Below are 14,677 nucleotides of genomic sequence, written 5' to 3'. Positions count from 1 at the left end.
AACACATTATAACCTAACTAACCAATACATTAAATTATTACCACTATCAAGACAACACACAAAACAGAAGTAACCCTACACGCAAAACAAGCCAAATTGCCACCTCTTGTTTCTTCCATTAATAAATAAATAAATGTCGTGTGACTATGGCCTCCCGTCGATTAGACCGTTCGCCGGGTGCAAGTCTTTCGATTTGACGCCACTTTGGCGACTTGCGCATCTATGCGGATGACATGATGATGATGATTAGGACAACACAACACCCAGTCCCAGAGCTGAAAAAAATCTCCGACCCTGCCGGGAATCGAACCCGGGCCCTTAGGATTGACATTCTGTCGCTCTGACCTCTCATCTACCGGGGGCGGATGTTTCTTCCATTAAATACACTTTTAATTTCAATTTCAAATACATGCGCAACCTATATGTATCTTATTTATTATCATTATATAAACTAGCAACAAGTTTAAACGAAATTGTGTACATGCATTTGTACTTATTTTATATATTTATATATTTTTAATTTTGTCCATTTGTGCAATTTTCGACAAAAATATGTACAAGTACTAAAACTGAATTTGTATTATATAACATGTAAGATCACATGCTATATAATAACAGACAGCAGTTTTTTTATTTGAGAAAAAAATAAATAAAAATTATATAAATTAAAGAACCAAGTATGATTTCAACTGAAGATGAGCGTTCTAGTGCCAGACTCTTCGTGTACATCAGTTAATAGAAGATGAAGAGGAAATGTTAATGGCATTATATTTTCCTTTGAGTAACTCTGTGTATTTTCATGAATACATTGTCAGACACATGCTGAACATGACAACCTTACTTCTCCTATCGGTTTACTGCCATTAACCTCCAGGATGTTGTCAGCTAAGGAATAAAGTTTGCTTTGACGTGCTAATACAGGAGTTGCACGTGAAAAAAACCAGGCAGAAGATAACGAACAAATGAGAATCTTCCTTCTCACTTCCGATCTTAACAAGACGTGGAGTTATCCAACACCAAGGGGCTAACAGAAGCAACCATCTTATACAACACGAATGGTATGGACATCATGCTCTATACACAGAGAGTGTAGACATTGCATTAGGAAGATTTTCGAAGCGTGTGCTCGAGGTTCGCGTTCTATAGACCAATGCCATGCAGTAAAATGAGGGTCGCTGAATATTCTGAAAGGAATGAGAGCGTGGAGAATGGCGGACAGAAATGAATGTCTCGTACAAATTAGACAACGAAACCTGATCATCTAGAGAAAGAAGCACACGTTGTTGTTGTTGTTGTTGTTGTTGTGGTCTTTAGTCCAAAGACTAGTTTGATGCAGCTCTCTGTGGTACTCTATCCTGTGCAAGCCTCTTCTTCTTCGAGTAGTTACTGCAACCTACATCCTTCTGAATCTGCTTAGTCTATTCACCTTTTGGTCTCCCTCTGCGATTTTTATCCTCTACACCTCCCTCAAATACTAAATTGGTGATCCCTTGATGCCTCAGAACGTATCCCATCAATGGACCCCTTCTTCTAGTCAAGTTGTGCAACAAATTCTTCTTCTCCCCAGTTGTATTCAGTACCTCTTCATTAGTTACGTGATCTTCTCATCTAACCTTCAGCATTCTTTTGTAGCACCACATTTCTAAAGCTACTATTCTCTTCTTATCTAAACTACTTATCGTCCATGTTTCCCTTCCATACATGGTTACACTCCATACAAATACTTCCACAGAAAAATTACTGACACGTAAATATATACCAGATGTTAACAAATTTCTCTTCTTCAGAAACGCTTTCCTTGTCATCGCCAATCTACAATTTATATTCTTTCTACTTCGACCATCTTCAGTTATTTGCTGGCCAAATAGCAAAACTCATCTACTACTTTAAGTGTCTCGTTTCCTAATCTAATTCCCTCAACAGCACCTGGTTACATCGACTGCATTCATTACTCTCGTTTTGCATTTGTTGATGTTCATCTTACGTCCTCCTTTCAAGACACTGTCCATTCCGTTCAACTGCTCTTCCAAGTCCTTTGCCGTCTCTGAAAGAATTACAATGTCCTCGGCAAACCTAAAGGTTTTTATTTCTTCTTCCTGTATTTTAACTTCTTCTCCAAAATTTTCCTTTGATCCCTTCATTGCCTGCTCAACATCTGGGACAGGCTACAACCCTCTCTCACTCCATCCTCAACCACTGCTTCCCTTTCGTGCCCCTCGATTATTAACTGCCATCCGGTTTCTGTACAAAAATAGTATATAGCTTTTCGCTTCCTGTATTTTACACCTGCCACCTGCACAATTTGAAAGAGAGTAGTCCGGTGAACATTGTCGAAAGCTTTCTCCAAGTCTACAAATGCTACAAACGTAGGTTTGCCTTTCCTTAACCTCCCTTCTAATCTACATCTACATCTACATCTACATCCATATGGTTACTCTGCAATTCAGACGTAAGTTCCTGGCAGAGGGTTCATCGAACCATTTTCATACTACTTCTCTACCATTCCACTCTCGAATAGTGCGTGGGAAAAAGGAACACCTATATCTTTCCGTTCGAGCTCTGATTTCTCTTATTTTATTGCGATGACCATTTCTCCCTACGTAGGTGGGTGTCAACAAAATATTTTCGCATTCGGAAGAGAAAGTTGGTGATTGAAATTTCGTAAATAGATCTCGCCGCAAAGAAAAACCGCCTTTGTTTCAGTGACTGCCACCCCAACTCGCGTATCATATCAGTGACACTCTCACACCCGTTGCACGATAACACGAAACGAGCTGCCCTTCTTTGCACTTTTTCGATGTCTTCCGCTGATCCTACCTGGTAAGGATCCCATAACGGCAGTAATATTCCAGCAGAGGACGGAAAAGTTTAATGTAGGCTGTTTCTTTAGTGGGTTTGTCGCATCTTCTAAGTGTTCTTCCAACAAAGCGCAGTCTTTGTTTCGCCTTCCCCACAACATTATCTATGTGGTCTTTCCAATTTAAGTTGCTCGTAATTGTAATTCCTAGGTATTTAGTCGAACTGACAGCCCTTAGATTTGTGTTGTTTATCGTATAGCCAAAATTTATCGGACTTCTTTTAGTACCCATGAGGATGACCTTGCACTTCTCTTTGTTTAGTGCTAATTGCCATTTCTCGCACCACACAGGAATTCTCTCTAGATCATTTTGTAATTGGAATTGATAGACTGATGATTTTACTAGACGGTAAATTACAGCGTCATCTGCAAACAATCTAAGGGGGCTGCTCAGACTATCACCTAAATCATTTATGTAAATCAGGAACAGCAGAGGGCCTATGACACTACCTTGCGGAACGCCAGATATCACTTCTGTTCTACTCGATGATTTATCGTCTATCACTAGGAAGTGTGACCTCTCTGAGAGGAAATCACGAATCCAGTCACACAACTGAGACGATACTCCATATGCACGCAATTTGATTAATAGTCGCTTGTGAGGAAAGATATTAAAAGCCCTCTGGAACTCTAGGAATATGGAATCGATCTGAGCTCCCTTGTCGACAGCACTTATTACATCATGGGAATAAAGAGCTAGCTGTGTTGCACAAGAACAATATTTTCTGAATCCGTGTTGGTTATGTATCAATAAGTCATTTTCTTCAGGTGATTCATAATGTTCGAGTACAGTATATGCTCCAAAATCCCACTGCAAATTGAGGTCAGTGATATGGGTCTGTAATTCAGTTGGTTACTCCTATTTCCTTTCTTGAATATTGGTGTGACCTGTGCTACTTTTCAGTCTTTAGGAACAGACCTTTCGTCAAGTGAGCGGTTGTATATGATTGCTAAGAAAGGCGCTATTGTGTCTGCATACTCTGAGAGGAACCTGACTGGTATACCATCTGGAACGGAAGACTTGCCTTTCTTAAGTGATTTCAGTTGCTTCGCAACACCTAAAATATCTACTTTTATGTCACTCATGCTAACAGCTGTTCTTGTTTCGAATTCTGGAATATTTACTTCGTCTTTTTTCGTGAAGGACTTACGGAAAACTGTATTTAGAAACTCCGCTTTAGTGGCACCATCATCGGTAACATTTCCATCGCTATCGCGCAGTGACGGTATTGACTGTTTTTTTGCCACTGGTGTACTTTAAATACGACCAGAATATCTTTTAGTTTCCTACCATATTTTGAGACAATATTTCATTGTGGAAACTATCAAAAGCATCTCACATCGACGTCCACACTAAATTTCGAGCTTCCGTGAAACTTAGCCAGTCTTGGGTAGTTTAGGTTGTTCTGTATTTGGCATGCTTTTTTCGTTGCTTCTACAACAGTGTTCTGACGTGTTTTGTGCGCCATGGTGGATCAGTCTCGTCTCTTATTAACTTATGCGGTATGAATCTATCTATTACTGTCGATACTTTATCTCTGAATTTGAGCCATATCTTAATTAGCCTGGAAGGAATGGAGACTCTCTCTTAGGAAGGCATCAAGCGAATTTTTATCTGTTGTTTCAAATAGATATATTTTGCGTTTGTTTTTAGTGGTTTTGGTTGATATGGTTTTGAGCCTCGCTACATTGACCTTGTGTTCACTAATCCCTGTATCCGTCATGACAGTCTCTATTAGATCGGGATTATTTGTGGCTAAGAGGTCAAGAGTGTTTTCGCAACCATTCACAATTCGTGTGGGCTCATGAACTAATTGTTCAAAGTAATTCTTAGAGAAAGCATTTAGCACAATTTCGGAAGATGTTTCCTGTCTACCACCGGCTTTGAACATGTATTTTCGCCAACAAATCGACGGTAGATTGCAGTCTTCACCAATTATAACTGTATGAGTGGGGTACTTATTTGTAATGAGATTCAAGTTTTCTTTGAACCGTCCAGCTATTATATAATCTGAGTCGGGGGGTCAGTAGAAGGAGACAACTATTAATTTGGTACGGCTGATGAGTATAACCTCTACCCATAGTAATTCGCAGGAACTATCTCTTTCATCTTCACTACTAGATAAACTACTACCAACAGACACAAACACACCACCACCTACTTTCCTTAATCTATCTTTTCTGAACACGGTTTGCGCTTCTGTAAAAATTTCGGCAGAATTTATCTCCGGCTTTAGCCAGCTTTCTGTTCCTATAACGATTTCAGTTCAGTGCTTTCTATCAGCGCTCCCAAGACTGACTAACCTAAAAAACCGCCCAGTTCACGCCACACAGCCCCTGATATCCATGTAGACGCGTCCTGTATGTAGTGGACACCTGACCTACCCGAAACCCCACCACCCTATGGCGCAAGTTAAGGAATCTGCAGCCTACACGGTCGCTGAACCGTATGAGCCTCTGATTCAGACCCTCCACTCGGCTCTGTACCAACGGCCCGCAATCGGTGCTGTCGACGAAGCTGCAGATGGTGAGCTCTGCCTTCATCTCGCTAGCAAGACTGGCAGTCTTCACCAACTCAGATAGCCGCCGGAAATCAGAGAGAATCTCTTCCGATCCATAGCGACATACATCATTAGTGCCAAAATGAGCCACCACCTGCAGTTGGCTGCACCCTGTACCCTTCATGGCATCCGGAAGGAACCTTTCCACATCTTGGATGACTCCCCCGGTATGCACACGGAGTGCACATTGGCTTTCTTCCCGTCCTTAGCTGCCACATCCCTAAGGGGCTCCATCACCCGCCTAACATTTGAGCTCCCAATGACAAGTAATCCCACCCTTAGCGCTTGTCTGGACATCTCAGGAAGACAGGCCACTGCCGCAACAGGCGAGGCCGCCCTTGTTGGCTCAGAAGTACTTTCAGCAGTGGGCAGCACCTCAAACCCGTTACGGAGGCGGCCAGCACCAACTTTCGCCTTCCGCCCAGGGATTCGCGACCCCGCCACGGTTCGCCAGTCACCGTCAGGCAAGTGTCGACCTGCAGGGACGTCCGAATCCGATGGCGCAGTTGCATCAGAGATCCCAGGCGATGCTACAGGTTCCAGAGGCGCCAAAGCGCTCGCCTCGGGTGTCCCAATGTCACCGCGGCCCAGGGCAACAGCCTGGAGCCTGTTGACCACGGCCAACACAGCTTCCAGCTGTTTACGGACAGTGGCCAATTCCCTCTGAATCCGTACACAACATGCGCAGTCCCTATCCATCTCTAACAATTTTTTTCCTCTCTTTTATCTCACAAGCCGTTCAAAACTAACAGAGATGACTGACGACTACGCTAATTTACACTATTCAGGTACTAAAACGCGATGCTACAACTCTCAAATACTATAATACGCCCGAAATTAATGAATTAAACTATGCAAGTACCCAAAAACACGCAGATAAATTAAAAATTAAACTGTGAAACAAATAAGTGAGCTAAGAGTATACGACTTGCTGCTGACTGCTGCTTATCGAACGGCGACAGGGTGCTCACACTTTGTAATGTACGTTGTAGGGTCAGTATTCGCTCGCGTGTTTCTGATTTTCTACGGCATCCAAACAGATCTTCCCCTAGATCGGCTTCTGCCAGTCTTTCCATTCGTCTGTAAACAATTCGTGAGAATATTTTGCAACCATGACTTATTAAACTGATAATTCGAAAATTTTCACATCTTTCAGCACCTGCCTTCTTTGGAACTGGAATTACTAAATTCTTCTTGAAGTCTGAGGGTATTTCGCCTGTCTCATCATTTTGCTCACCAGATTGCTGGCTCTCCCAAGGCAATCAGCAATTCCAACAGAATATTGTCTACTCCTGGGGTTTTGTTTCGACTTATGTCTTTCACCGCTCTGTCAAATTCTTCACGCTGTATCATATCTCCCATCTCATCTTCATCTACGTCCTCTTTCATTTCCATAATATTGCCCTCAAGTACTGCCCCTTGTATAGAGCCTCTATATACTCCTTCCACCTTTCTGCTTTTTGCTTTCCCTTCTTTGCTTACGGCTGGTTTTCCATTTGAGCTCTTGGTATTCACACAGGTGGTTCCCTTTTCTCCAAAGTTCTCTTTAATTTTCCTGTACGCGGCATCTGTCTTACCCCTAGCGATATATGCTTCTACATCCTTACATTTGACCTATAGCCATTCCTGCTTAGCCATTTTGCACTTCTTGCCGATCTCATTTTTGAGACGCTTGCATTGCATTTCACCTGTTTCATTTACTGCACACCTCCCGCCAGACACAAATCCTCAGTTTATCCACATACTACTGATGTAGTGCTCCTTGCCCATTATCTTCGTTACTCGCGGCATTTCGCCGATTCCCGTACGAGTTCGAGCGTGGTGTGCATTCGCCCTGAAGTGATCATCGGCCGTCTTTGTTGTATTATGTACAGGGGGTTCCGTGTGAGGTACTTCTAGAGGTTGTCGTGGAGAGTAAGTCGATCAAGTTTAACCTAGGAATCCACGTCCGGGAACGTCATCCAACGACGCTACAGAGCGTCAAAGTTATAGGCTCCTATATACTACATATACAAGGCTGATCCCGTGGTGATGTTACAAACTTTCTAGGATGAAGGAGAAAGATAAGTGTATCAATCTGAGGTAAGGGTCCCTGGCCCGTAAACGAACGAGTTGAAAGTTATAAGCGAAAAGCGTTCTGATATCTCTAAAGTGGAGTACATGTAATGATAGTGTTATTGCTAAGAATATACGGTAGGCAACTTTCAGAGGTGGTAGTATGGATCAAAACAAGAAAAACATTCCTGGTAAACATGAGCTCTAAAGTGCATAGCTTAAGATATATGGGCACTTGTTAGACAGAGAAGATGTCTTTCAGAATAGCGAAGATGAACAAATGCTCATAGTTCCTCAGGTATGCATTTTAGAGTCCATGTTTACTGGACTTTTTTCCTTTTTTTGGTCCATACTACCACCTCTGAAAGTTTACAGAATGAGATTTTCACTCTGCAGCGGGGTGTGCGCTGATATGAAACTTCCTGGCAGATTAAAACTGAGTGCCGGACCGAGACTCGAACTCGGGACCTTTGCCTTTCGCGGGCAAGTGCTCTACCAACTGAGCTACCCAAGCACGACTTACGCCCCGTCCTCACAGCTTTACTTCTGCCAATATCTCGTCTCCTACCTTCCAAACTTTGCAGAAGCTCTCCTGCGAACCTTGCAGAACTAGCACTCCTGAAAGAAAGGATATTGCGGAGACTTGGCTTAGCCACAGCCTGGGGGCTGTTTCCAGAATGAGATTTTCACTCTTGAAAGGAGTGTGCGCTGATATGAAACTTCCCGTGAGGACGAGGCATGAGTCATGGTTGGGTAGCTCAGTTGGTAGAGCACTTGCCCGCGAAAGGCAAATGCCTCGAGTTCGAGTCTCGGTACGGCTTACAGTTTTAATCTGCCACGAAGTTTCAAAAATGGTTCAAATGGCTCTGAGCACTATGGGACTGAACATCAATGGTCATCAGTCCCCCAGAACTTAGAACTACTTAAACCTAAGGACATCACACAACACCCAGTCATCACGAGGCAGAGAAAATCCCTGACCCCACCGGGAATCGAACCCGGGAACCCGGGCGTGGGACCACGAAGTTTCATCTCTGAAAGTTGCCTACCCTGTAATCTTAGCAACAGCAGTACCAGTACATGTATTCCACTATCAGAGGTACCAAAATAGTTTTCGCTCACAACTTTCGACTCGTTCGTTTCCGCTAGAAGGACCCTTACCTCAAATTGGTAAATTTGTCCTCCACAACCCTAGAAAATTTTTATCATCACCGAACCACGCTGTCCATACATACTTTTACAGGCGCCGGCGCCTATTACTTTGGCGTTCTGCAGCGTCATTGGACGACGTTTACGGACACGGGTTCCTACGTAAAGCTTCATCTACACTACTGGCCATTAAATTTGCTACACCAAAGAAGATGACGTGCTACAAACGCGAAATTTAACCGACAGGAAGAAGATGCTGTGATATGCAAATGATTAGCTTTTCAGAGCAATCACACAAGGTTGGTGTTAGTGGCGATACCTACAACGTGCTGACATGAGGAAAGTTTCCAACCGATTTCTCATACACAAACAGCAGTTGACCGGCGTTGCCTGGTGAAACGTTGTTGTGATGCCTCGTGTAAGGAGGAGAAATGCGTACCATCACGTTTCCGACTTTGATAAAGGCCGGATTGTAGCCTATCGCAATTGCGGTTTATCGTATCGCAACATTGCTGCTCGCGTTGGTCGAGATCCAATGACTGTTAGCACAATATGGAATCGGTGGGTTCAGGAGGGTAATACGGAACGCCGTGCTGGATCCCAACGGCCTCGTGTCACAAGCAGTCGGGATGACAGGCATCTTATGCGCATGGCTGTAACGGATCGTGCAGCCACGTCTCGATCCCTGAGTCAACTGATGGGGACGCTTGCAAGAAAACAACCATCTGCACGAACAGTTCGACGACGTTTGCAGCAGCGTGGACTATCAGCTCGGAAACCATGGCTGCGGTTACCTTCGACGCTGCATCACAGACAGCAGAGCCTGCGATGGTGTACTCAGCGACGAACCTCGGTGCACGAATGGCGAAACGTCATTTTTTCGGATGAATCCAGGTACTGTTTACAGCATCATGATGGTCGCATCCGCGTTTGGCGACATCGCGGTGAACGCACATTGGAAGCATGTATTCGTCATTGCTATACTGGCGTATCACCCGGCGTGATGGTATGGGGTACCATTCGTTACACGTCTAGGTCACCTCTTGTTCACATTGACGGCACTTTGAACAGTGGACGTTACATTTCAAATGTGTTACGACCCATGGCTCTACCCTTCATTCGATCCCTGCGAATTCAGCAGGATAATGCACGACCGCATGTTGCAGGTCCTGTACGGGCCTTTCTTGATACAGAAAATGTTCGACTGCTGCCCTGGCCAGCACATTCTCCACATCTCTCACCAATTGAAAACGTCTGGTCAATGGTGGCCGAGCAACAGGCTCGTCACAATACGCCAGTCACTACTCTTGATGAACTGTGGTATCGTGTTGAAGCTGCATGGCCAGCTGTACCTGTACACACCATCCAAGCTCTGTTTGACTCAATGCCCAGGCGTATCAAGGCCGTTATTACGGCCAGAGGTGGTTGTTCTGGGTACTGATTTCTCACGATCTTTGCGCTCACATTGCGTGAAAATGTAATCACATGTCAGTTCTAGTATAATATATTTGTCCAATGAATACCCGTTTATCGCCTGCATTTCTTCTTGGTGTAGCAATTTTAATAGACAGTAGTGTACTAAGTCCTTTCCACAATCTATAGAATCGTGTAACATGATTTGTGACACACCAGCATGTGGTGTCTGTTCTTTCAGAAATACCCAAAAGAACAGACACCATTTTGATCTACAGTCACTTCAAACCAAGACAAAAGGAATCAATGGCATCAGCTGCCTCTGGGCATTTATTTAAATAGATGGGAAAAGTTGAAAATTTATGGTGAGCTGGGATTAGAACCCAGGTCTCTTACTTACCAGTCAGCTGCACTGAACAATGTGCCATCTGGACACAGTGGTCAGTGCATCTATCTAGTATACAGGGAACCCAGGTTCGAATCCTGATCAAGCACAGATTTTCAACTTTCTCCGTTGATTTAAATCAATGCCCACTGGCAACTAATCTCATTAATTCCATGTGTCTTGATTCATAGTGGTTGCAGAATCAAAATGGTGCCGGAGATGTCCGAAAGAACAGACACCAAATATTACAAGGGTCACTCCAAAAGAAATGCACACTATTTTTGTAAAAATACTAATTTCATTCTGCATGTGTGAAAGTTTTACTGTGTGTAGATAAATGCTTCCCGCTTGTTTTCAAACTTAGTTCAACCTGTTACCGTGAGTGGTGCTGTCACAGCATGTCTCGAAGATGGCTACTGCACTTGACGTTCGTCAGAAGCAACGTGCGGTCATAGAATTCCTGTGCTGTGAAAACGAGACAGTGGGAAACATCCGCAAGAGGTTGAAAATGGTGTATGGAGATTCTGCTGTCGATCGCAGTACAGTTAATCGGTGGGCAAGCAGGTTACGTGATGAAAGCGGGCACGGCAACATTGAGGATTGTCCTCGCAGCGGCAGGCCTCGTACTGCACACACTCCAGACAATGTGCAGAGAGTTAACGAATTGGTGCCAAGTGGAACCACATAAATCCTGATGCATATGTGGCAACACTGAAGAAACTTCAAGCTAGACTGAGTCGTGATCGACCACATGGGCAAAAGCAGGATGTTTTGCTGTTGCATGACAATGCACGGCCACATGTCAGTCAAAAAATCATGGAAGCGATCACAAAACTCGGATGGACAACACTGAAACACCCGCCTTACAGTCCTGACCTGGTTCCATGTGACTATCATCTCTTTGGGAAACTGAAAGACTCTATTCGTGGAACAAGGTTTGAAGATGATGACTCCCTTGTGCACGCTGCCAAACAGTGACTCCAACAGGTTCGTCCGGAATTTTACCGTGTGGGTATACAGGCGCTGGTTCCAAGATGGCGTAAGGCAATTGAGAGGGATGGAAATTATGTGGAGAAATGGAAATATTGTTCCTAAAGGATGTATCTACACACTGTAAAACTTTCAAACATGTAGAATAAAAGACGGATTTTTAAAAATATAGTGTGCATTTCTTTTGGAGTGACCCTCGTAATATTTTACGCTTCTACTCATAAATTTCCCTATAATTATAAACGATTATTTTCGTACGGATCGGACCCAGAGAAGCACCTAATGTTACCCACCGGCCGAGTTAAGTCCACAGCCTGCCGGTATCTGATAGACACCGAGCTCTAAAATCCAAAAGTCAATATATTTTCTTATAAACGATGTTAGAAATAGAGAAATTGACATTTATTTAGGTATTAGACGAAGATATGGTGACAATAACTTGTCAGCTAATAAAAACTAAAAAGTTCATTTCATTCGTCATAATCGATATTTTTGAAAAGCCTATAGTTGTGTCATTCGTGATTTAAATAATCAATCACTGCATCCGTTACGTATTTATCCATGCTTACCACGATGCATTTCGAAAATTTATTCTCACTGTCAAGTGCATTTGCTTACATTTTGCGTGATGTTGGCACTAGTGTTTTTCTGCCTCTCTCGCACTATAGTCGTCTTTTGAAGTAGTACTGCAATCGGAAAATTGGGCAAAATATATCATCGGATGCTTTTTATATGCTAAAATTGGAAATAGTATTTTGTCTGGTTACTTACAGGTGCAGTGCCTCTTCCAATACGCAGAATACCACACATACAAAGAACATCACGCCTCGGACTGAACCCACACTCTTTTTTGTGAAACCATACTCTCATATCTCTGTAAAATCTGATTTAAAAAACAGTTTGAATTATGGTTTGCATATGTGTAGTATAATGCGTTATGGAAGAGGCGCAGTACCTGTAAGTAGGCAACGAGAAATACTATTTCTAACATTAGCATTTAAAAATCATCCCAAGAATTATTTTGTCTGAATTTCCGACTGAAATACTACCCCGAGCACAGGACAACTGTGCAAGAGGGGCACAAAAAACCACATGCAAACATCACTCAAAATACTAATGTACACAAGTGCGCCTGACAATGACGATACATTCTCGAAACCCACCATGCTAAATATTAAAGAATTTGTAATGGTGCAGTCTTTTTTAATTTTTTCTGATAAATAATGGAAATTGGGCTATATCTGGAGTAAAGGTGAGTTTAGTAACTTTGATGAGATTATTTTAATCACTGTAAAATTCGGAAATTGTGTCATACCAGTAATCCTCCTTATCAGACTTTCAATGGGAATTAGCGACGTAAATGTCCCATAAAAGTTAAATTTATAAATTTTTAAAGATAGATGGGCAAATTTAAAAATATACAGTAGTTTTTGAAGGCATTGCTCACCTCCTTCTTCTTTAATTGCTGGTCCATCGTTTGGTCCGTTTCCTGGCTCGGATTCCATCCCAACATCTGTAACCCAAATACAGAACAAACTGTAAAATTATTTGTTTAATGAAATGTGGAGAATACAAATGGGTGCTTCGTAATTTAACACATTATAAGCCGGGGGCTTCAAGAATCGTTGAAACAGAGCTATTAACGGCATTGGTGAGTGTACAACACGACACACGACTGCGTGTGGTACCACTGAACAAAGAAAGAAAGGCATTTTGTAGCATAAGGAAGCTGAAGAAACAAGTTAAACATATAAGAGGAAGCTAAAGAAAACGCGACGGGAAATACTAACTGAAAATACCGGGTGATCAAAAAGTCAGTATAAATTTGAAAACTAAATAAATCATGGAATAATGTAGATAGAGAAATTGACACACATGCTTGGAATGACATGGGGTTTTATTAGAACCAAAAAAAAAATACAAAAGTTCAAGAAATGTCCGACAGATGGTGCCTCATCTGATCAGAATAGCAATCATTAGCATAACAAAGTAAAATAAAGCAAAAATGATGTTCTTTATAGGAAATGCTCAATATGTCCACCATCATTTCTCAACAATAGCTGTAGTCGAGGAATAATGTTGTGAACAGCACTGTAAAGCATGTCCGGAGTTATGGTGAGGCATTGGCGTCGGATTTTGTCTTTCAGCATCCCTAGAGATGTCGGTCGATCCCGATACACTTGCGACTTCAGGTAACCCCAAAGCCAATAGCCGCACGGACTGAGGTCTGGAGACCTGGGAGGCCAAGCATGACGAAAGTGGTGGCTGAGCACATGATCACCACCAAACGACGCGCATCTGTCGGACATTTTGTGAACTTTGTTTTTTTTGTTCTAATAAAACCCCATGTCATTCGAAGCAAGTGTGTTAAATTTTACTTCTCTATCTACATTATTCCGTGGTTTATTAAGTTTTGCCGGCCGTAGTGGCCGAGCGGTTCTAGGCGCTACAGTCTGGAACCGAGCGACCGCTACGGTCGCATGTTCGAATCCTGCCTCGGGCATGGATGTGTGTGATGTCCTCAGGTTAGTTCGGCTTAACTAGTTCTAAGTTCTAGGGGACTGATGACCTCAGAAGTTAAGTCCCATAGTGGTCAGAGCCATTTGAACCATTTTATTAAGTTTTCAAATTTATAGTGACTTTTTGATCACCCGGTATGAAATGAAGTGAGAAAATACTGCCGCCATTTAATTGCTATTGTGTTCCGTCACCCAACGATGAAAAATTGTTGATATAAAGTGCAATAAATAGCCTTCATATAACTTTACTGTTACGCCCAAGGATTATTGTGGCATGAGTGACTATTTCTCACTCAGTAATCACGTGAACGAAGCCTTTTTACTTTACTTTTCGTATCATGCATAAATTTATGTTTTCCTGCATTTAGAGTTACTCGTCCATCTGGATAGGGATAATTTTTTGTTAGGATATTAATTCAAATTTTGTCGGGTAACAATTCCTCACAGATAACTGCATCATTTGTAAGAAGACAGATATTGAAGATAATAATATTTGCTAAATGAATAACGTAGAACATGAGCATTAACGGTTATTTGTCGCTATCTGAAGCACTTCAAATTTTGCTTATGTGTCTGTAGAGGACTCTTCAACTAGGATAGTGTGCTGCGGTGTGCCTGGCACAAACATTCAAATCCAGACGCCTAATCCCAATATTAAAAAATATCTTTGTATATTCTACATACAGTCATCAGGAAAGGTGACGCAGTGGCACGACCATGGAACCGTACTGGGGAGGACGGCAGTTCA

The 14,677-nt window shown here is 42.5% G+C and overlaps 1 protein-coding gene across 1 annotated transcript in view; it reads right to left on the bottom strand.

The window, feature by feature from the left end:
- Positions 1-14,677, bottom strand: part of LOC124556183 (suppressor of Mek1-like) — a 132,618-nt gene that overhangs the window by 24,186 nt on the left and 93,755 nt on the right. Inside the window, exon 9 of the mRNA XM_047130178.1 lies at positions 12,858-12,923. Within this exon, the coding sequence (XP_046986134.1) occupies positions 12,858-12,923 (66 nt within the window). The remainder of the gene's footprint in view (positions 1-12,857; positions 12,924-14,677) is intronic.

This window comes from Schistocerca americana, chromosome X (assembly GCF_021461395.2).
Source record: "Schistocerca americana isolate TAMUIC-IGC-003095 chromosome X, iqSchAmer2.1, whole genome shotgun sequence".
NCBI lineage: Eukaryota > Metazoa > Arthropoda > Insecta > Orthoptera > Acrididae > Schistocerca > Schistocerca americana.
The sequence above is the reverse complement of the archived record's forward strand: the minus strand, read 5'-3'. Positions and strand labels throughout refer to the sequence as shown.